This window comes from Trichoderma evansii (genome assembly GCF_050947405.1).
Source record: "Trichoderma evansii strain SZMC 28006 chromosome Unknown GGI43scaffold_2, whole genome shotgun sequence".
NCBI classification, from domain to species: Eukaryota; Fungi; Ascomycota; class Sordariomycetes; order Hypocreales; family Hypocreaceae; genus Trichoderma; species Trichoderma evansii.
The window spans coordinates 917,048-940,285 of NW_028145204.1; the positions used below are offsets into that span (position 1 = coordinate 917,048).

The 23,238-nt window shown below is 49.7% G+C and overlaps 6 protein-coding genes across 6 annotated transcripts; 4 read left to right on the forward strand and 2 right to left on the reverse strand.

The window, feature by feature from the left end:
- Positions 1–147: 147 nt before the first annotated feature.
- On the forward strand, positions 148–2,274 carry GGI43DRAFT_146530 (guanine nucleotide exchange factor MON1). The gene has a single exon (XM_083199368.1). It carries the CDS (start codon positions 351–353, stop codon positions 2,148–2,150), a length of 1,800 nt encoding a protein of 599 aa, XP_083064830.1. The 5' UTR covers positions 148–350; the 3' UTR covers positions 2,151–2,274.
- On the reverse strand, positions 2,241–3,095 carry GGI43DRAFT_146539 (uncharacterized protein). Its single transcript, XM_083199369.1, has one exon. The coding sequence runs from the start codon at positions 2,866–2,868 to the stop codon at positions 2,398–2,400; it is 471 nt and encodes a 156-aa protein (XP_083064831.1). The 5' UTR covers positions 2,869–3,095; the 3' UTR covers positions 2,241–2,397.
- A 2,118-nt stretch (positions 3,096–5,213) lies between these two features.
- Positions 5,214–8,767, forward strand: GGI43DRAFT_146544 (uncharacterized protein). Its single transcript, XM_083199370.1, has 2 exons — positions 5,214–6,015; positions 6,072–8,767. Exons 1-2 carry the CDS (start codon positions 5,320–5,322, stop codon positions 8,379–8,381), a joined length of 3,006 nt encoding a protein of 1,001 aa, XP_083064832.1. The 5' UTR covers positions 5,214–5,319; the 3' UTR covers positions 8,382–8,767.
- Positions 8,768–10,554: 1,787 nt separating this feature from the next.
- GGI43DRAFT_420319 (transcription factor domain-containing protein) lies at positions 10,555–12,850 on the forward strand (the record flags this gene model as incomplete). The annotated part of the gene is made up of 5 exons (XM_083207797.1): positions 10,555–10,592; positions 10,640–10,667; positions 10,749–10,834; positions 10,897–12,213; positions 12,289–12,850. The coding sequence occupies 5 exons, from the start codon at positions 10,555–10,557 to the stop codon at positions 12,848–12,850; spliced, it is 2,031 nt and encodes a 676-aa protein (XP_083064833.1).
- A 2,382-nt stretch (positions 12,851–15,232) lies between these two features.
- On the forward strand, positions 15,233–18,875 carry GGI43DRAFT_379389 (F-box protein; the record flags this gene model as incomplete). The annotated part of the gene is made up of 2 exons (XM_083202831.1): positions 15,233–15,345; positions 15,500–18,875. 2 exons carry the CDS (start codon positions 15,233–15,235, stop codon positions 18,873–18,875), a joined length of 3,489 nt encoding a protein of 1,162 aa, XP_083064834.1.
- An 830-nt stretch (positions 18,876–19,705) lies between these two features.
- Positions 19,706–21,752, reverse strand: GGI43DRAFT_146792 (uncharacterized protein). The gene is made up of 2 exons (XM_083199371.1): positions 21,521–21,752; positions 19,706–21,461 (listed from the first exon to the last, which is right to left on the reverse strand). Exon 2 carries the CDS (start codon positions 21,367–21,369, stop codon positions 20,044–20,046), a length of 1,326 nt encoding a protein of 441 aa, XP_083064835.1. The 5' UTR covers positions 21,370–21,461; positions 21,521–21,752; the 3' UTR covers positions 19,706–20,043.
- Positions 21,753–23,238: the final 1,486 nt, after the last annotated feature.

Consider the following 23,238-nt stretch of genomic DNA (forward strand, 5'->3'; position numbering starts at 1 on the left):
GAGCTAAGGTGCCGACATACGTAGCCAACCCCACTATAGGTGCTTGATTGGCACCGACTGACGCAAGGCTACAGGCCCTGGCGGCCAAGTACGTACCGGCCACAGCGCCACAGTCGATTGCTGGAGACTCCATTCAATGCCTGCTTCGGAGCTTTCGCTTCCAGCTTCCAGCTTCCTCCACTGCTCTATTCGATCTGCCTGTCTCATTGTCGCCGCGACCAAAGCGCAATGGCATGATGGATGGCAAGGCTGTATCGATAGCAGCAAGATCGCGCAACCTTCTAGCCCTTGCTAGATGAGTGCCTATTAGGTTCCGCCCTCCTTGAGATGCAACAAAACCGCGCGCCACGATGGGACAGGAGAGCGATTCCCCCGTCGAGGAGCAACCCCCTCCGCTCCCACCTCGACCACACGCGAGCAGCGTGAGCAGCGCAGTAGACCCGAAAGCCTTGCAGGCTCAAGCGACGACTGCCATCACATCTTTAGATATCCAGACACTATCCTTCCCTGACGGGACAAGAGGAACATTCTCTTCGCATTCCCGGTCTGCGTCGACACCCATAGGCAGCGGCTATTCGTCTCCTAATCCCCGACCAAGCAGCTCAGGGGCTGAAGGCGACGATGCCGCCAGTATTATGAGCTTTGCGCCAACGATGCGCCCGGCGGGGGACATTGCTAGCTTGTTGACATCCTCACTCAGCAAGAAGAGCGCCGCATGGAATATGCTCAAGGCCCAAGCGGCAAATGTCCAGCCGTTTGAGAAGCACTACAGGAGCGCAGATGATCGACTTGCCGATTTTGAGAAGGAATTCGCTGCGCTTCCCGACGAGACAAATGAATACTTCAAGGACGACGAAAGATTGACCATTTGGCGGTCGAAACTGAAACAGTACATGATCCTATCTTCCGCCGGCAAACCCATCTGGAGCCGACATGGAGACCTCAACCTCATAAATTCCTCCATCGGAGTGGTACAAACTATCATATCTTTCTACGAAGGGTCCAAAGACCCCCTCCAAGGTTTTACAGCTGGCAACACCCGGTTCGTGGTATTGACTCAGGGGCCACTCTATTTTGTAGCTATCAGCAAGCTTGGGGAAAGCGATTCACAGCTACGGGTACAACTGGAGGCTTTATATATGCAAATCTTATCAACACTTACGCTACCTTCCCTAACCAATATATTTGTACATCGACCGTCCACCGACTTGCGCAAACCGTTGCAGGGAACTGAAGCTCTGTTGTCGTCGCTAGCGGATAGCTTCACGAAAGGCTCTCCCTCAGCATTGCTAAGCTCATTGGAATGTTTAAAGCTACGCAAATCTCAAAGGCATACAATTAACAATACATTCTTGAAATCAAGAGCCGACAAGCTGCTCTACGGGCTCATTGTGGCAGGAGGCAAGCTTGTCAGTGTCATTCGACCACGGCGCCATTCTCTTCACCCCAGCGATCTCCAGCTCATATTCAATATGCTCTTCGAGTCGGAAGGTATCAAAGCTGGAGGTGGCGAAAACTGGATTCCGCTGTGCCTGCCAGCCTTCAACAATAAAGGTTACCTATATATGTATGTCAGCTTTTTCGAAGGGGTATCGGGCGAGCAGGCGACTGCACCAGCTGCCGCTGTAGGACAGCCGGTGGATGAAGAGATTGCCATGATCCTCATCAGCCCGGACAGGGAGGCATTTTTCAGTCTCAAGCAGATGCGAGACGACGTCGCGCAACAGCTGGCGAAGAACGGTAGCCTCGCCATCATCCGAGACGCCGCTCGTGCTGGTCGCCCCAGCATGGCGCAGATCGCACCGGGAAGCCCGATTTGCCATTTCTTGTTTAAGTCGCGAGCGAATGTGCAATTCTGCATGTCAAACCTAGACCCAGCTTTCAGCCATCCTGTAAAGAGAAGACTTCTTATGACGGTATATCACGAGCTTCATGCCTCAACACACGCAAAGAATGCGCATCTGAAGATTTTACAGTGCGTGAGTGATGACTCGACGTCTCTTGCTTGGCTCACTCCGGCGTTTGAACTGTACTGCATTGGAGGGCCTAACTTGTCACGAGCAGCAATGGCGCAGGGCGCTAATAAGATTATGCAATGGATTAAGAGAGAAGAGAACCGGTTGTTCATCATTGGTGGCGGTGTATTTTGACACCTTTTTTGAGTTCATAAATCATTATCATACAAATTGCAATTTTATCCAGCCCCCTTATACAGTGCCACTGCCTTGCCTCGCATTCCTATCAATGGTAATGTTAGTGAAGACTGAAGCTGCAGGTTGCTGTTTTCTTTCTTCTCGAGCCGTATCAATTTGTTGTAGAGCCCTATTTTTTTTTTTTTTTTTTTCCTTTGTTCTTCTTTGTTCCTTGTCGCTTTGCTTTTGCCTTTGCGGTCCTATTTTAGGCCGGCTTTGGAATTTCGGCCACAGTGATAATGGTTGAAGGCTGAGTGTGATTGTTGCGTTTGCCGTAACCCGTCTCTATTGGCAAGGTGCTCATCCTCCTGGAGCCCCTACTTGGGGGCGGTCGTAAATCAGAAAAGCCTTCGCCAGGACGTGAAGGCCGCTGTCGTTTAATCGTCAATGATCGCTTGGCCCATTGGAGTACCTTGTCGTTGACGCTCGCCCGGCGCTTTGGCAATTGCACCCAGCTGTCGTCATAGCTTCGCTGAGGCGGTGGTGGAACTTTGTCTTTGCTCTCCACAAAGTAGGACGTCTTAGGAGGCGGAGGGTCCAGGAAAGATTCGGAGAAAGGGGCGTCAAAGTCCTCGTGGAAACGAGGGCTGCGGATGGGGCTGCGTGACTGGAACTGGAGATCCGGCTGGCTGGCGGCGGGCATCAAGAGGTGGAAGTCTGGTTTGCGGGAAGCCATAGCGAAGGTGGTGTATTATGTAGAATACTGACTGTCAAACGAGCGTGTTATCAAAAGAGTGTGAGGGTTGAAAACGGTGGCAAATAAATTGCAGAGAAATAGAAAATCAGGTCATTGACGCAGACGGGGCGAGATATATGGCCACAGCAGCTATGATGCTGGCTACAGGGAAGAAGAGGTCTCTTATAAGTGCTACGAGGTGCTCAAGGCCTAATCTCCCTGGAAACGTGCCGCTGGGAAGTTTTTAATGAAAGTTTAAAACCCCGGCGGTTGACGAAATGAAAAAACTCAAAGATGTCTCTCGGAAGGGCGGAAGGAGAAAAGAGACGGGCGAGCGAAGGGAACAAAAAATTTGCCCTATGACTCTCCAGCAGCGTAGCCAACGAGCAGCGCAGAAATTATTAACAGATGCAGCTAATGGCCCGTACCACCAAGCGTTGAAAGGATTGCCGCATGTCATTATCCACAGTGCCCCTGACTAGAGCGCGTCGTGCTGGTGGAGTTGCGGGGGGCCAGCCAGTCAAGATCCGCAGATGTCCTGTAGGGCCCCTCTCCAGGGGCATTGCGGCGCTAGGGTTCAGGCCCGGTAGCGGCCGGCAGAGTCCAAGCAGGGCACGCTGTGGCCTTGAAACGGTGCTGGATGGGTGGCCTGGACTCGCACTTGTGATGCCGAGGGAGCTGCGTGCCAAAGTTTAATGGCTCTTGAGCCCTCTATTCGAGCAGAAGCTCGTGTTTGCTTGGGATTTGGAGGGGTGGCTGCTCTCGTTTTTCTTTGTTGTTGGTGTCACTATACCATAGCTCTTGTAGTTCCAGGAGAGTCAAGTTGGCAGATGTATGTACTAATCTCGTTGGCCACATGCCACAGTATTGCTTGTGTCAATGCCTATCTCTTTTTTAATCTCCGATCATATTTCTAGAACAAACGTCCCGGACCTAAAGAGAGGCCCAACCGCTGCGCTATCGTCGGTAACAGTAGTACATGCCGTTAGTAGTGGTCCTATTCCGTAGTAGCTGGGCGTGGCAGGTGGCAGGGCAATTCAAAGATTGGGAGGGGGACCTTGCCAATTAAGCACGTGAGACATGCTGGCATGGGAAATCATTTCGCCAAAGTGCCCGCATAAACGAGAGGAGAATCACCTGTCATACGTATGATTAAAATGCACGTCCACTACTCCATAGTAGTACTAAGGCGAAATGGCAGCACCCAAGCGGTGGGAAAAACAAAAACACGACAGAGTTCAGCTACGTCTCGGATAAACGCAAAGCCTGCACCGCAATTGGCCGAAAAGAGATCCAGTCCTGGTTCCTGGATCCCGCGCTTGCAAGGCCAGAGCCATCTGTCACAGCAGAATATGATTTCAGCTGCCTGAGATGGCTGCAGACAACAATGGCGTTATGGTTAATTTGAAGCAATAGCACCATCTATTGGCACCACGTGTATGTGCTATGACCTCATTAGCATGAGTATAGTTTGCATGGACCGAGTTACGATACTACAAAGAGCAACGATGCTTAATCTAACCAATAGAGGGTGCTACTGGTGGTAGCACACTGCTATTATTAGAGGCCACATGATAGGAATAACGCTTTGGAGCCCCTAGAACCTCAACCATTCTCCCGGGGCAACAACAACCGGTTTAAACTCTAAAATGGCACTTCTGGGAATTACAAAGCTGATGGATGTCAATTGTTTGTGGTGATTGAAAAGCTGCGTTTTATCTCTGTAGACCAGATAAATCCAATGAGCTCACCTTGCGTCTTTAGGGTAGTGGATGACTTGGCACGATCCATATACTCTACATAGTACTTCGTACGGTTGGAATGAAATGCAGTCTTCGGTCCTTTTTCAGCGACGATCCCAAGTACTAGCACTTATCATCATCCATATGTAAAAAAGCGGTGACTATCTACTTGTATGCAGCAACATGTCATTTCAGCTCTATACAATGTTTAAATGAACATTCTGACGCCACCACTAGAACTTACTTATTAAAAAAGATAGAATGCGAAATATCACAGCACGATGCATGTATGTCTTGTGTACTTTCGGGCAGGTACACCCGAGTGCCCTGGTGAACGCCAACATTCCAGTGAAAGTGATTCATCGCGACTTCCTCCTCCACTCGCTTCTTTGTATTTTCATACTGCTGGATGGACCTTCCAATGTGCATCGCGCCGTTCTCGCCAAAAGTCGACGCCTAATCAAGCTTCTTTGCCGCGGCCCATCCTCTCTATCTGAAAATGTTTGTGCCAAAAGTGCTGGTCGCCCGTATCTTCTTGGAGTTGGTATACAGTTCTCGCGTGCTGGAAGTTTTTGGTTCGCAGGTGTCGACCCATCGTCTTTGGCTTTTCTACTCCTTGTTCTAATTCTCAAGTCCTTCTACTTCATTTTAATGTGTATGACATCTTCGCCTTGTCCATCCCATCACAGTCAGGACTTGCTGCGTTTCTATGGACGCTGTTCGAGTACGACAGAGATCTGCCAGTCATTCTTCGCTGCGCAGCCAGTATCGATATCAAACCAGAATGATCAACTACGCCAATCCTCGTCCGCCAGCTCAAAGATACCCGTTACGCAGAGTCAACGAAAGTTCTGCCCTCCTACGCCCCCCTGGTCCCTTGGAGAGCATGCTGAAGACCACCACCGAGACAGGTGACATCGGCATCTTTTCCATCAGGCCAAATTCTTCTTCGGCGCCCTTTGATCGACCAAACAGACCCATGTCACATCCCAGAGATATGGATTTGATGCTCCCAGCACGCTCATCGGGATATGATGACAACTATTACTGTCACCCAGAGGACCATAAAAGACTGCGGGCATATCGTGATGCTACATCTGAAATCATTTCTCTCTATCGTTCTGAAAGTCAGCACACTTTACTGTCGTCAGTGTCACCAGAAAGTCTTGAAGATGATCCTAGGTCGTATTCAATGACTACAACCAGCTCAAAACGGATCCCTTCCCAGAAATCTACGGGTACATTACAAAGCCAGTCCAGCGGAGGTGGCTTTCAACGTCCAAGATCCCCTTTTCCTTATCCTACCCGATTGAAGCGCCCAGGAGTTCGCCCAGCTTCTCCAGCTCTCAGAGAGAATGGGGATATTGACTATAGTAGGATGGTTGAGCTAGAGCGTTTTTCTCAAGTAGGTCTCCAACTGGGAACTTTTACAAAATCTCTTTATTGCTAACATCTTCGCAGAGAACTGTTCATGGGTCATACAGACCTACTTATATCCAAGGCTCTCGAAGGCCACCTCCGCTTTCCCTCCGTACAGAGGATAATAGATCAACAACATCTCTTCCGTCGAGGCCATTGCACTCGCCTCATTTTTATGCACCGGGATATTGCCAGACCAGATCTTCTAATCCCGCCATGGCGTGGGCACCTAGGCAGCCAAATAGAAGTCAACCATGGTCCACGGATCAAAGCACTCGATCGGCTAGTCTTACGTCCATCGTTGAGACGTATGATAAACCAATAACTTCAAATTCAAATTGTGCGCCTCTTCAGTCGACCGGCTCTATTTATTATGACTACAGTGAACAATTTGAAGACCGACCACCTTGGGACATTGGCGTAGATGTACCGCTTCACCCTATACCACAGAGAGCTGAAAATATTCGCCAATCTCTGCTTCTAATGGACGATATCCAAGGTCAATTTGATATTGGTGAAGATGATTCAGATTCATCAAAATCCAATATGCAAGAGGCTTGCAAAGATTTGATAGAGCCTTCACACTTATCCAACGCTAGGAAACGTCATTCTGAGGGAATAGAAGCAAAGCAGCTGACCCTCCAAGATGAAAATGGCGTCACGGATATCACATCTTCTGATTTATTGAATTCTATTGAAATTGCTTTAAATGCCATTTCTGACAAAGAGCAAAGCCTGCCACTGACTGCCTCAAATGAAGCGTCGCCAAATACAGAACCAGATACCGCCGATATGGGTTTAGTGATGAGCGATGCAGCTTCTATAAGATCAATCTCGTCCCTGGGAAGTTCTTCTAATATCTTACAAGCCAATTTTGATATAGTGGAAGACCTGCGAAGCCGGCCATCGTCTCAGAATGGCCGTATCTCGAAGTTACGATATTCACTAGACCCCGCACTGTCCGACTTTGCCTCTGTTTTATCATCCTTTGACCGTATAGGAAGAGTGTCAATTTCGAAAAATACTGAAGACCAATCCATCGACATGGGGAACAATGAATCATCCGTATACCAGCAAGACGAGGTAGAGGTAGTTGCTTTGAAGAGACTGAGCAAGCGGTCGACCTTACCGTCCTCAAACAAAGCTGGTACATGGGATAGAGCGTATCAAAAACGTCACCGACGTCATATCGCAACAATGATGATTAGTACGACTGGTGCTATCTCAGATGACGTTTCCAAAAATAGTCCCAGGAGAGAAGACGACTTGCCAATTCTCTCACCAGAGCCCATTTCGCCTGTACGCGAGCTTAGGGTTAAGGACAGTAACCCTCAGCTAATGAAATCTTTGCCTCCGCTACCGAGGGAAGCTGAAAAACTCTCGGGATATGGCACTGCAGGTTTATTACCACTACCTAGTTGCTTGGGGCACGAGCCTCTGATGCCAAGCAAAGATGAGCCTTCGGGAATGAACCGGACACCTTCGTCAGTTGCTATATCACGGAGCTCGCAAAACATGCAGTCAAAATTCAGCATAAGGGCTGTGGCATCATCTTCTTTACCCCAAAATGTTGGCGATGCAACATGCTCTGTGGAAGCCAACAGGCCAGTATACAATGTCTTGCAAGATTATGGACATACCCCAGCGGGTCGGCCGAAACCCAAGCTCAAAGCGTCACACAGCCAGCTCGACCCCGTTCCAACCAGTCAGAGCGGGCTTTCTCCGTATAACAATCGTTTGAAACAGTGCAACTCACTCGCAGAGTTGGCATCTTGTCCTAAAAAAGACGTAGTGGATGAAAAGGCTGATAAGGCCATGGGTGACAAAACGCAAGTATCGAACTGGGATTCCAGGAGTGACAATTCGATAACAGCAGACGATAAGTTTACTTGCATTCGGCCATCCCCTCAGCCGTCAGATCAGTTCAATATTCCTTATCCGCCGTCACCCATCAATACTGCAGTTCACCCAAATCCTATCATACCAACACCGGTTGCAGTCTTGACCGAAGTGCATAGCTATGATATCGACCCGAGTGGACCACGTGGACTACAAGGTAAAGTTTCGATGCATCGGCTGCGGTTTACCAGCCCACAACATTCAACTATCGCATCAAAAGAGAACAGATCTATGCCTTCTTCGGGTGTAAATAGATTCTCAACGCTCCCCACCGCAGTCAGTAAGGGCACAGACATCACTTATGGGGAAGTGGCTAGCTATAAAGGTCTGCCATATTTTCCTGAGATGGATAAGACAGAATGGCGCATAAAGAGGTGGGTGCGCGATGCTAAGAAGGCTGTTCGGCGATATGTGCAGAGAACATTGGATCGATCTCTCAAAGCGAGCGCGTGAGTAACAGAGCTTTTATCAGTCAGAGCTGGGCAAAGTTCCGGATGTGGTGGCCAGCAATGGCCACTATGATGATTTTGGGAGTTTTGAACAGGGCAAACAGCAACATACTGCAAGTGTTTTAACAATGTTAATGGAGATATCCGACCAAGATGAAGGAGAGAGTAGAGAAAGAAATGAAGGGATAACGTACGAAGTACAGACGGAGGGCTTGTAGGAATATACTCTGGTTTGCAGAAATACTTAGACCAGTTATGCCTAGACGCTTAAGCTAATGATACACCCCCCTATTAGGCCTTAATAAAATACAATCTGGTTTCTTTTCGCTTTTTTACTCAAGGATTTACGAGGCACACCCATTCATTCGAAATTTAGTACGGGCGAACTAGTGTCTTGCACTGAAGACGGAGGCGCAACTCCGTCTCCATCGAGACGACTCCAAGTCTTGGCATTAGCACTAGATACACAGGTGTGGATCACCATACTTTGGGGTAAATCGTCACAGGTTTATAAATGAAATTGCGTATGCTTTACGACGAATCATGTTTAGAATTGTCTGTATATGTCGTCCTATAAATTTCTATTTGGCTACCAAACGATTTGAATGATTTAATACGGTCTACGCCTTGAAGAACACTCAGAAGCAAATGATTCAAACTTCGATAATAACTGGGCAACAAGCCCGACTTGTATCACGAAGCAATGCACACACGATATCAACGTCAGGCCTGGCACCTGGATACTTGCAAGCCAATCTTATTATCTTACCGTCACGATACGCAAGTGATTTCCGCAACCTTTGTGCTAGAAACCCCGTCCCATGCCCTCTCATCGCAGAGTCTGCGACCATTGGATGCGGTGATGCGGTGATATCTCATATCAACACTCTCCGCGGCGACGAAATTCTTGGTAAAGGGAGCGACCTAAGGCGAGACGCACCGCGATATATGGTATACAAGGATTCAAAGCTGGAAAAAAGCCACTGCAGCGACATTACAGAGGAGTGGACGAGCGATCATGTTGCGTTTCTGATCGGCTGCTCATATTCCTTTGAGGCTGAGCTGACTGCGGCTGGACTTCCGCCACGACAGCAGGTGCTGGGGAGGAATGTGCCCATGTATAGGACGACTTTGCGATTGTGTCCATCAGGGGTATTTCAGGGCGGCACGTATGTGGTGTCTATGAGGCCGTACAAGAGGCGGGATATCGAGATGGTAAGGAGCATCACGAGGAGATTTGGGGCTACGCATGGGGAGCCGCTGGATTGGGGGTGGGAGGCGGTGGAGAGGCTTGGAATTGGGGATATTGATGCGCCGGAATGGGGAGATGCGCCATTGGATGAAGATGGGAAGCGAGCTTTTGGACAGATGAGAGCTGATGGCGGAGGTGAGGACGAAGAGATCCCGGTGTTTTGGGGCTGTGGAGTGACGCCGCAGGAAGCGGTGATGAGGGCTGGATTGGAAGGGGTGGTGATGGCTCATGCACCGGGACATATGCTAGTGCTGGATGCGCGAGATGAGGATATCATAAGGTGATGGGAATTGGTGATGGAGCGTGTCACTTGGATCAGCCATATGTATTGATGGCTTACAAGTCTTGTAAGTCACAGCGGGTGGTGATGCTTTCGTCGGCTACACGCACTCTACCCTCTGCCTCCATTCATTTAATTTTGATTTTTCATCATCACTATCATCGTTATTATCAATACAATACTCAAAAGACAAAAGTTTCACAATAAGATTGATTTTTTAATATCATCGAATTCGGCATTGCATATCGCATCCATCTATCCATTCAATTCGACAAGCATGCGGGCGGCACCACTATTAAGCGACTTAGCGTCGGAGATGCTGGCCGATGGTGAGGAGCATCGACCAACAGGAAACCAGATTCTCAAGTGGGTGCCTCTGGAGTCCATCCCCGGCGAGTCGCGCTGAATTTATAGCGCTAGCAAAGGGCTGAAGGGGCGCGCCATCTTTGAATATCTGAATTTAATGCATCTCTCATCTCTCACGTGTCATGCCTTTTCTCTTTCATCTCTCGCCCTATTAATTTAGACGAAACCAGATTGACGGCACCTAGCTAAAACCGTCTGTCTACTATACTAGTAAATACCTTGATATATCTGGACACGATTCCTGCTTGTCTGGTCACTAGGCGGGAAAAACGGCGCACGATGGAGGAACCCCTCCTGGGAGACTCCGTTAAGACGTCGTAAGTGTCAAATGTTCAGCCTGATTAAGCCACTGCTAACACGCCAGACCATTAGCTGTGAGCGATGCCGTCGCCGTAAGGTCCGTTGTGGATTCTATTTTATAAAAATCATGTCGAGTCTTTTGAAGCTTACGCTTTGACTATCCCGCACTGTAGATAAAATGCGATCGGAAGCGTCCCTGCACTAGATGTGCCAAGGCGGGGACTGAGTGTATCCTGCAAGGCATTGGAGAAAAGCAACGGTAAGTACCTAGGTAAGGGCTGAGAGAATCATTTCCAGCTTGCTGACGATGGCCCCGAGCAGACCTGTTTCGAAGAGCTATATCCAAGCCCTGGAAGGCCAAATCACCGCGCTTGAGCAGGTCATCCGCAAGCTCGCCGTCGCAGACAACGCCGAGCGAGATCAGATCATCTCAAATCTATCCTTGACCACAGAAGTTCCTAATGTGTCCCCATCAGATGGAGGACAAGCCGACCCCAAGTCAGATCCGAGCCTTGCGGCTGCACGGGTCAAATCCGGTCAGCTGAGGCGACTCAGAGGAGACAACACGGCTCAGTTCTTCGGGGGAACAAGCTTATTACAGATACACTTTTCAAAGGAATCTTCTTCTTCGTCTCCCGTTGCGGCAAGTGCTGTGGGCATAGATTCTTTAGCCATATCACCAGATGGCTCGAATGCTAATAATCAGAATATTGTTAACAACAACGTGGATCTGGGTGATCTGTATGGCTACCTTGATGATTTTGGTCTCAAGGGTGCATCTTTCCAGTACGAGCCCCACCATGAAACTTCGCAGAAGCTCATGTCGACCTTCTTCTTGGAGATTTATCCATACAACATGGTCGTATATCGCGAATATTTCCTCAGAGACTACGATGTCGGGTCCGGAAAATATTACTCTGACGTATTACTGTATGCTATATGCGCCCTGGGAGCGCTTCAGTATGACGATATGCTCAACCTTTCAGACGTCTTTTCGAGCCAGGCTCAGACTCTCCTTTACTCTACCCTCGACAGCCCTGACCTGACGACTCTCCAGGCCCTCGTTCTACTTGGTTATCGTGAGATTGCTGTTGGCCGAGCATCCAAGGGCTGGCTGTTCTGCGGGATGGCTTTCCGCCTCGCGCATGAAATGGGCCTCCATCTTGATCCGACCAACTGGGAGGGATCTACCGAGTCAAGTGGTGATAGAGAGATTCTGCGGCGAGTCTACTGGGCCGCCTTCATCGCCGATAAGCAGCTCAGTCTCTATTTTGGCAGGCCACCAGCTCTGTACCCCGGCGAGTCGGACGTGCGGAATACCATCCGGCTGCAATATCCCCCTGGTTGGCAAGGCCTCCTTGAGACGTACATTTGCAAGGGAGCGTCAGCAAATGAGTGGGATAACGGCGTTGCACTCGTGGGCTCGTTTATTTACAGGGCAGAATTGTCCAAGATTATTCACCTCATCATCACGGACTTGTTTGAGAACCGGAGAGAAGGCGCAGATCCAACCATTATCGCGACCAAGACGCGGAGAATACATGTGTCGTTGACCAAATGGCTTTCAAATCTACCCAGCTTTCTGCACTGGAACCAATGGACGGTTGGCCAAGTGCCTCACAACGTTTTGCATCTTCAGTGAGTTTTATTTTAGTTCCCTCTGCATTCATACGAGTCCTAACAATGGCTAATCTTTATAACTTCCATCAATAGCATGATGTTTCACACTATTATGATAATTCTCCATCGGCCACCATCGCATATGTTTGAGAAGCCAGGCATTGCCGAAAGTGAAGACGTGGAAATTTGCTATGAATCTCTGCAAGCAATTCTACGTCTAATGCGAACATTTTCTCGCTACTACCGCTATAGGTCATTGCCCTTGGATTTCGTGCACACGCTCTCCACCGCCGCAAGCACAGTCATGATGAAGCGCTTCCTCCAGAAGGCGTCGTGGAGCGACCCGGACATTGAGCGTGCACTGTCGCTCATCACGCTGGCCATGGACGAGATCCAAAACACTTGGCCGTGCGTGCGAGAGATTAGAGACGTGCTCCTGCAGGCGCAACAGACACAGGCGACGATGCCACCGGAGGATCCTCTGGATGCGCCTGATCTGATGAACGGGCTTGAAGCGAGCAACGATGATGAATTCTTTGCAAATCTAGGAGACGGCGACATCGGCACACTTATCACAGACGAGTTTTTGAGTGCGCAACTCCCTGGAATGGGACTGGAGCCATTTGATTTCAATCAGATGCCGGGGCCTTCTTAAGGAAAAGGTTGATTACGCTGGGTCTTCTATACTGGGAAGGCTAGATTTCTTTTTTACACAACCCTGCACCACGCTATCTTGACCTCTTACACAGACCCATACTAGCACCACGACCACGTCATGTCACTTGTGGAAAAAGATTTGTTCCGCAACAAGACAATTCACTGCTCTCCTGGGAAGACCCATGTCAAAAGACCTTGGGTAATATCATTACAAACTTGACATAGCAGCCCAAAAGGCTGGAGAGGGTGATCAAAAGCGACGGATCGGGTACAGTTGCTGTGATAGCCAGGAGGATGAAGATGATGCCATGCGGAGCCGTGCAGATCTTTGCATTAGGGAGGTGAGTAATTCACCGCTATGTGCGCTGTCAAACAATCTGTTGAAGTTTTAATCCATGTACCGGTGGTGGACGTGGCTTTGGTGGAAATCCCGTGAGATTGACACTTGTTCCATAAGTCGCAGTGTGACACACGGGCATTCCGCACAGGTGGCTTCGAAACAAAGTATGTGGTGGGTGGTATTATCTGCACTGGAAAGGGATGAAACATGATGCAGTGAATAGACGACCAAGGATTAATTTCCAGGCCTGACTGAATATGGAAAAAATTTCGCAAGACCAAGATTTACATCTTCACAATTTCGCCGTCGTATAAACGGAAGAAATGTAACAACGTACCTCATGGGGTAGTCTTTGTTCAAGAAACGAAGAACAAGATCCGAAATACTGCGTATTAGCAGCAAAATTATTAATACGCCGATTGAATTTGCATCCCTGCCGCAAGCCCCAATCTGCAGACCCCATATACGGAGTATGTGCAGGGACTCACTTCATGTTTTTATATCCTTCGTCCGCCGATCGTGTCCAGCACCGTGTTGTGACCGAGACTGCTCAGGGTGAGAGCACCGAGATGCTAAATATAGTAACGTGATATTGCCGAGCCGAGGCCCTGCAAGCCCATGGACAGAGCAAGGACTTGATATTGATCTCGCTTTTTTGATGGTCTCTCTGGGTTCTTTTTGCGAAAATCGTATCATAATTGGAATTAAACCTGTCGATGCCTTTGCTGCGGCCTGGGGCGAAAGATGCAGCGATATGGATATTTACAGTAGAGGCGATGCCCCACGTGATATTATTATTTTTTAGGTGATTACTTGATTACATGAATAAGGAGCTGTGTGGCTTTTTTGTTTACTTGCTAGTTCAGTATCTGTCACGTTGGGCTAAAAAAAGGAACACTGGATGTTTTGACGGGACGCGAGGCTTATTTAGGTGCGATAGTTTATAATTTGGGGACGCTTTGGGAAATTAGGTTGCTGCTATTCATGGTGCTATTCATGGTGCGATTCATGCGCGCGCGCGGTGCAGCATCTCAAGATGCCATCGTCCATCTTACGACACGAAGAGCCAAGATCTCTTGGGTTGAGCACCAGCAGGGGCCTTTTGAAATCAAGACTGACATGGCTGTCAAATTCAGGTGCCTAGAGCCTTTTACCCACCGGGGCCTGGCATCTGGCGTGCCTATCTCATAATGGAACTCGCCCTGAGAATCGCCCCGTTCAGCGGCCCCCTGTCCTGGTTGCATTCTGTATGTCGCATGTCGGCCAAATCCGTAGCTTGACAGCCCCGAAAGGATCTGCCGTGGGTGCTGTCTGGATATCTGTGCATGTCGATGTGCCGTGGCTCCGCGAAATGTGACTGACCGGAGATGGACTGCTGCACTCCGAATAGACGAGTGGGTTAGCAGATTCGAGACTTGATATTCTCCATAATTTGCTTGGGACTGCTAGTAGCTCTCCTTCTTGTAATTTCTCGCAGCACCAGATCAGGCAAAGCAAAAGCCCATCTAGGCAATATTTACTGCATCGTATCCCTTGAGAATCATGTTGCCCTTTTAGGTTATCATCCTGCTAGGGACCAGTGCTGTTAGCCCTGGCTCCAGCGCTGCCCAGCTTCTGCTGCTGGTAGCATTTCAGCGCTAGTAGGGTGCCATGGGGCGCATTGCGGACGCTAGAATCCGGAGCTCAGCTTCGATACACGGAGCCTTCCAGAGGCACATGTACTGTGCCGTCCGGTGACTCGTGTCAGCACGCTGCTTGCGGAGTACCTGTACATATAATCTGCTATAGCGGCCGTGCTACTCCCCTACGAGGTAGTCGTTCCGACTTGCGACTTACTAGAGGTCTCTCAGCCACTCTTCCTCCTCATCAGCGCTCCCTTTCTTACTTCTGGTCTATTCTCGTTCGCAGTCTGTTTTCTTTGTTGCTATTGCTGTTGCATCGTCGTTTTCTGCCTTCGTTTAGCGACACAGCGAGTTCTCCAGACCATCTCGGACATGCCACATCGCATCTAAGACTGCCCATCGATAGCGGAGCAGCGCCATGGACGACGCCTCGGCGCCGGCAGAGGCACGACGGTCCAGCATCGAAAAGGCGCCCCTCGTCCTCGACACACCCCCGCCGTTCGACAGTCTACCAGACGAAATCATCGAGCAGTGAGCATCTCCCCCCTTGGATTTCAGATGGCGTGGGCATGGCGGGTCGAGCCAGATTATAATTTTGTGGATGGAGATGGAAGTGGAAGTGGGATGGCAGATGAAAAGCTGTGAGACCAGACAAGAGAAAAAAAATCTGACGGCAGCCCAATAGGATACTCCTCGCCACAGATCCCAATGGCTTCGCATCTCTTATGACCCTCAATCGAAAATGGAGAGACGTATCTCAGCGCCCGCACCTTTATCGATACCACCTCGCACGATGTCCGTCATATGCTGCGTCCCATCACAAGCTGTCGAGTGCCGATGTCGAAAACTTGCCCAAGCTGCGGCGGCTGTTCGCCAGTGAAATCAAGCGCAACCTCTTCGAATCCTACGTGCGACCGAACGTGACTGTTTTTAAACTCGTATCCAAGGCAATCAGCTCTTCATCATGCCCGGGAGGAGAGGGCATGGCATTCACCACGTCGCCAAATGGACATCACGTATTGGCGTATAACTCATCTAGGCTCTACCTTATAAATACCCAAGGATCACAGATCGACATAAAGCGGGAGTTCAAGCTGCTGCGGCGCCCGGTATCGGCATGCGTCTCCAACGATGCGAACCTCTTGGCTGTTCTCTCCAACGAGATGCAAGTTGACATTTACGATCTGAAGCAGTCCCCGCCGAAACGAAAACAGTCCATGATACTCGACAACGACCCTAGAACAATCGCCCTGTCACCCTGCGGCACCGTTCTTACTGCAGCCTATGACGGCGGCATCGAAGTCCAGTCGCTGAGCCGCGGGGCATCTCCCACCGAAAGGCGGGCCGTCAAGTGTGATGCAGTCGACGCTTTGGCTTTCTCCTTTGATGGCACGCAGATTCTTGGGACAACGCTTCACTCATCTCCACCGAGCACAGTCGTCATCACCGCGCCATATTATGATCCCGGAGCTCTTGCAATGGACGAAAGCGAGGAGAACCTCAGCGCAATGTGGACCACTTCCATTCTGTTTCCCAACTCGAGTCGAGACTGCAGTCATGCTGTGCTGCTGCAGGACGGAAGCCAGGACGAGGCTGCCTGGGCATTTGCATATGATCGTAGCTTTGAAACTTTTCGTGCTGTTCGAATCGATGATTTGAGAAATGGTACTACGCATTTTACTGGGCCGGTGCCCAAAACAGCCTCACAGGCGAAGCTCCTCCCTTGTACGCTGCCTTCGGCTACATACCATGGCGAGTTGGTGTCGGCGTGCTTCCACGGCAACGAAGTTTGGATTTACGGAGTACCTGAAGACCTGGCGGCGGTACCTGACGCTGGTCTAGCCATGGGTGATACATCTGGATTGGGTAGGAGGAACAGCGCTCAGAGCCACTCATCGCGATCTCCGTCCACCAGGACGCAGGAAGTTGTTGTGCCCACAGCTGCCAGCGCCAGAGTTCCCCAGTGGCAGATCCTGTGTGACAAGCTGAGGAACAACTTCGTGGCGGGACACAAGACGTCAGAAGTTATCGGCGTGAGCAACGTGAAATGGGTCTCGGGATTTGGCGATACATCGCTCAAGGAACGACTCATTGTCACTGCTACAGGAGTTACAGGGCCTAGGCTTATCACCGAAGATGAGGACTTTGACTTCGTTGATGGTGGCAGAATCGCTCTGGTCGATTTCGGCTACGCTTTCACTAACGGAACTGAAAAAGAGGTGATTATTGAAGTCGGAAGTGATGAGGCCGAAGTTCTCGAAGAGGAGCGCCGTGATATAGAGACCGACGTTGCTATTGTGCGGCGAAGGACAGTAGCCCAACGAGGGGGAAGAGGAGGTTCACGGCGAGCCAGCTTGATGCGTACTTCAACAGTCTCTGGGATTACTTCTCCCACTTCTTCTCAATACATCGTCTCACCCATCTCACCCGTATCAACTCGAAGCGCTGATGACGACGACCCCCTGGTGCCGAGGACGATGAATCGAAACCCTATCAGCCGCCCAATCATTCAGGAGTCTATCGATGACGAAGAATTTCCGTCGATTGAAGAGCAAGAGGCCATGGATGCCCCATATGCGCACTCCAGTCCGCGATCAGGGACAACTCTGCGCCGAGCAGCTACAGTAGCTGCTGCAAATCGTCGTCTAAACCCACGGACGGCGGATGGCCGGCCTATAGAATACCGTCGGGCAGATGGTAGGAGAGAGCACCCCCATGAGAGTGATGCGGATAATTGGGTGCCACCGCCGCCGCCTTATCAAGCAGAGGATCCGGGGGATACACCTGCCTTTCTGCGTGGGCGTGCTGTGTTGGCCTCTGCGTCAATACCAGTGCAAACACAGCCGTACTTACCTGTACGGATACCTCAACCACCAACTCTGACAATCCCATCAAGCTTTCAGCCGATCCCAAGTCTCGGACCCGGTGTTGATGCTGGTGATTACAGCGGATCAGCTCATGGGAGATCCGCCAGTGACTCAACTGTGGTAAGCAGACTACAAGTTAATGATGATATACCTCTACCTCTATCAAGCACATCTGGACCGCTAGATAATGAGGATATATACGGCGTATCTCCTCCAACTTCTCCTGTGATGACTCACAGTCAAGACGGTCGATCTACGGCCCTTTCGCGGGATTCCATCACGCCACAACCTACCTCTACGACATCGAATTCTTCAACTGGGGCACATGAAGGCAGTCGTGCTGCTGGAATCCCCATGTTGCACCCTGAGTTTGATTTTGGTGGCCCGGGTCTGGGGCTCGACTCTGCGTCGATTTCAACAATGGAGACCAACGACGCTTCATGTCGCCTTTTAAGGAGGCCCTCTAATGCACAAACCTGGCCGATGGCTGCTCCGGAAGAAATACGCGACTCGAATGCTGAAAGCGTAACAGAAACCTCATTACCACCAGCCCCCAGTTCGGACCAAATGGCCAGGCTCATTAGGAGGGCCAGTCAGGGAAACCCGCTTAATCTATCAGGCAGCCTGCTCTCAGCGCAGAACCCCCAAGTACAGCGACCACAGCCGGTCGGAGGCTCTTTGACTTCCATGGCAAACGGACCTGATCCTGAAATCGACCAACCCCTAATCATCAGTACTCCTGGAGGTGTAGGCGGTGTCTTCGATCCGCCAGGGCGCAGAACGTCTCGCCGAGGTGATATGCCAATCGTAGCCCCCGTGCCTAGGCGCCCTCGCGGAACAGGCGGCTCCGCCCTCCCTCCTACGGTAGAGAGACTGGAAACGATCTCCACTGGCACTGAAGCTCCCCTAGAAAACGGTCTCGTCTCGCCGGCGTGGATGAAGGGGCCACCTGCCGTACCGGCCGGGCGGACAACGAATATAGTGAGCAGACGACCCAGCCGAGCTGAGAGAAGCGCAGCGAAGAATATGCGTGACGCGAAGAAGCGAGGCTGGAACGCGAACTCCAAGAAGAGGAAGGACGAAATGAAGAGAGTTACTGCTATTTTGGATGCAGATAATAATGGCAGCGCCTGGGTGGATGTGGATGCACCGGCTGCTGCGAACGACCATGATAAAAAATGCAGCGTTATGTAATAAAAAAGGGAGAATGGTTTTTTTTTTTTTTCTTCTCAAATTTCCGCCATCTATTTCCTTTTTTCTAAACCACGCAGTCATTTCATGAAATGGTTGGTGTTGGCATATAAATGAGCGGGCCGTGCGAGTTTTTTGTTGGTATTTTCTGGAAAAAAAAGAATCCCGTCTATTTTCTGTTTGATGTATTAGTTTTGTTGGATGTCGTCCAGAAAGATACAAATGTTGGCCTTTCGCAACAGCTTTTTGTTTTTGTGTTTTTTTTTTTTTTTTTTTGTTTTGTTGGATAATCCATCAACATAGCGTTTGAGAGGATCGTTGAAGGAGAATCAGCGGAAGAGGGAGAAACGGGATAAATGAAAAGGAGGGGAGTTTATGCACTGTCGTTAAGGAAAAGGACTGCTCTATATGTTTTGTTTGTTTTTTTACATGGGATTGTATTTGAAGCGATATGTGTGTGATATATAGCTGGGGAGAGGTATTGTTTGTGTGCATTTTTACATATATACCTATGCATACACAGCTGCATTCGTTACTAATATATACCTAGCGAGAGAGCATCATCTTGGAATAATTATATTGATAGCGTTTGAAATAACACATCTTATGCTTTTACCGTGTTGAAACCGAATTGTATTTTTATATGTATGCGTGTAGTGATTATTCAACTGGTTTTCATTTTGCATACAAATTATTAAATCCAACCAACATATTACCGCAACCTCGGGACCATCAAGGCCCCGACCAATTCCAATCTTTAAAAACCAAATCGATAAACCTCCCTTCTTATACCCTTCCCATCGGGCACAACGAGGGGAATCTACCCAAGTAGTATCCAAATTAAGCCGCTTTTGCTGCTGGCTCTCCCACTCTCGCTATCCATAGCTCTTGGTATATGCCTGCACAAAGGAGATAGGAAAATCGTTAAATGGATCTCAAAATCCATTGGTATCACTCATTCTTGTTGAACAAAGGAAATAAACAAAAAGCAAAAGCAAAACCCTCCCACTCTTTGCCCTCTTGCTATCGTTATGCACATTTTAACAAGTAGGGCCCCAAAAACAAAGGGAACTCGTGAATATGTAAGAAAAGGGGGGAAGGAAGACAGATTCTTGTCGATGACATATCATCGTACAATTTGTAGATGGTAGGGAATGTAATATAGCTAACCTCATATCCTAGTAGTAGGCATGGGCTCATGGACGAGGTACGGATGTCCACGTCGTACATCGTCAAGATCAGCTTCAATCATGAGATCTGTAAAAGTCGTGCCTTGAGTTTGACGCCTATCATTCATCATGACAGGATCAGCAAACACATTTATGCTCTCACCGCCGCCACTAGGCTCCCTGGGAACGTTCTGTGGATAGACTCGGGTGCTGGAGGCTTTCATAGCCCTGATGGGAGCTAATCGAGACCCAGACTCAACGGTTCCCGTACGAGCGTTCAGGTCGTCTTCTGAGCAGACGGACGAGTGAAAATTACTGGCCGAGTGATCTGAAGGGTTGGGCGAGTCGAAGGGATTCGGGATAGAAAGCCGCTGTGAGTTTCGGTCGTGGTAAGAAATCCGGGGCGGTCTCTGGCTCACAAAAGACCTAATGGAAGGAGTTTTGCGGATAAAATCAGCTCGATAGGAATTTGGCTGAAGAATAGGGTCAGAGATGACACTTCCGCCGTGAATACCAAGGCCAGGGCCAGGACCGAGATGTTTGATGTTTGCCTTCTCAGGATAGTCACTCTCCTTGTGACGATTGCGGCGGCGGATAAACAGGAACGCGATAATCCCCACCGCCGCCAAGACAGCGCAGCCTCCGATAATGCCAGCTACGATTGAGATTGTCTTTGGGTTCGAAGCTTTGGGAGCCGGGCTCGCGGTATCCGTGGAAGAAGAGTCAGGCAATGAAGTGGTTGATGGGAGGGAAGTTTCTTCTGCGGGCAGTGTTGCTGCTGCTGTATTGACTGGTGCAATGACAAGCGAAGAAGCGGGTGGAGATGTAGCTGACGCAGGAGCTGATGTAGCCGATGCAGGTGACGTTGGCGATGTTGACGCGGGCGAACCAGTAGATAAAGAGCTGGCACTCTCTGGAGATTTGCTCTGATCAGCGTTTTTCTGACACTGATTGCCTCCAACACAGGAATATCCAAACGGACAGCAGACGTTCGTGCCACATTTCTCCAAAGAGACGTCGAAAATGCTGGTTTTAATTGGCGATTGTGAATTTTTGCTTGGATCCTGCAAGCTGATATCGCAGGCAATGGGCTGGATTTTTTCACAAGTCTGACCAGTAGGGCAACATAGCGCAGTTGTGTCGCCAGCTAATGGTATACAGGTTGTTCCCTGAGAGCAGCAAAAGTTGTTGGGTAGACTCGTGGGACAGGACTGTGAGCCAGCAGAACACTGAGAGTCCCGGAGGAAGATGGAGTTTGTTGGTGAGGCTGAGACAAATGAAGCCAATGCTGAAACCAGCAGCAAAAGGCGAGTAAACCGTGGGGTCATTATAATACTCGGCAATAACGATAGCTCCAGCTAGGCACACCTATGTTGGCGTTTTGATGAGCTGCTCTCCCCAGTTGACGAGTCGATATCGCCTGTTATTATTATTATTTTTTTTTCGATCGATTAAGTCAGAAATAGTTGAAGATTATACGTCGACGAGGAGTTTCCCCAAGGAAGATAGAGTTCCTTGGTAGCAACACAACAGCTGGCTGACCAAGCAGTCGTCTAAGCCGTTGAACAAGATCTTGTGTAGAAGAAAGGAAAGGACAAGAAGCAAGATTAGAATATGAGGCGAGGCGTGAAAGAAAGGTAAGCTGAGCTGTGTTTGTGTTTGATCAAAGAATGAACCGTGTGTGTGTGCTGTCAAGACAAGTGACGCACATACACCAAGCAATAGAAAACAAGTGCAGAGTAATGGTCAGTGTGGAAAAGAACGTATCATAAACAAGCACGTAGAGAGGAAGAAAACTGTAAAACAAGAGAGGAGAATGGGAGAGAAGGAGAAAGAATGGATAGGGCAAGAAAACTGGATATGGATGAAGTCACGTCTGGATATGAGAAACCCTCTCGGGCACTGATTACGATACAAGTTGCACGAATAGGCGCGCATCAGATGACTGTGGCATGCTCAATTTTTCCCACAAGCGCGTCTCAGAAACAGCATGATGCTGGCTGGTCCTTGATGAAGCTCCCTCCTCGGCGGCATCCATGCTGCAGTCCTGTTCATTCTATCAAGCGCGAGCATGTTTCAAGGCGGCAGTGAGAGAGTCCAAGGAGGCCGCAAGCTGCACGCCATATGCTGCACTGCCAGCGAGTGAATGCAGGCGTCAGGCTGTCGAAACAATGGCCTGGTGGCCTCTGGGCGATCCACGTCCAGTCAAAGCGCGGCTGCTGGATGGCGGTGTCACTCGAGACACGCCATGGAGGCCAGGGCTGTTGCGGAAGAACCACTGGGGAATTCCAAGTTTGCCTCGTTTTTCTTGCTCGTTGTCACTAGGCAAGTGTTCATAGCGTATTACATGCGTAAACAGACGCATGGCCAGCAGATTAACAGGTGGTGATGGCCAGAGCGGCATCATTGCGCCGGGATCCTCACATGATGCTGAGCAGCAAACAGCAAACGACTGGCCATCCGCCCATGGCACAAGATGGACGATGCGTCATAGCTGGGTCCAGATGGCTTGGACACCCTTGAATACTTGCTTGATTCTCTCGGAATAACGGCGCGATGCGCTGTACGAAGTAGAGACGTGGTTGCAAACGCTGAGCCTCGTCCAGCCAAAGATTTCGTCAATGGTGGATGGTTGAGGTTTCAGACTTAGGCGCGCTCGAACAGGCGGTTGGCGCTCATTGGGCGAGGCAGGAAACGAAACACGTCAAATGCGTTAGGCGCCCACTGTAGCCGCCGAGCAGGCGCTGTGGGCGCGTAGAAGCAGGTAATGCTACAAAGTACAGGGGGCGATGCGCTGTAGTGAGCATACTGCGGAGCATGTACTCCGTATTACAGCATATACCTATTGTATTGTATTTTACAAGCTGGGCGCCTAAGTACGAGCGGCTCTGAGTAGACGAACAGAGATCGGCTGTATCGTATTAATTACCATGTACATGCTCTGTTGTAAGGCGAAGCATCGGCAAACGTCGGTGGCAAAGCTCAGCCAAAACGGATGAAACAATGGCAGCAAACGAAACGCTGAATGATGAGATCTGGCTGCAGTAGCAGTGCGACGTATCCATCTACTCTTGGCCATCAGGATCCCGATTCGTGCGGCAGTAACCCAAAGAGGAGAGGTTTGTTATTCACAAGAGGATACTAGCAGTAACTTGTGCTTTGCTTCAAATTCATACAGCATTCATTCAACTGATAGA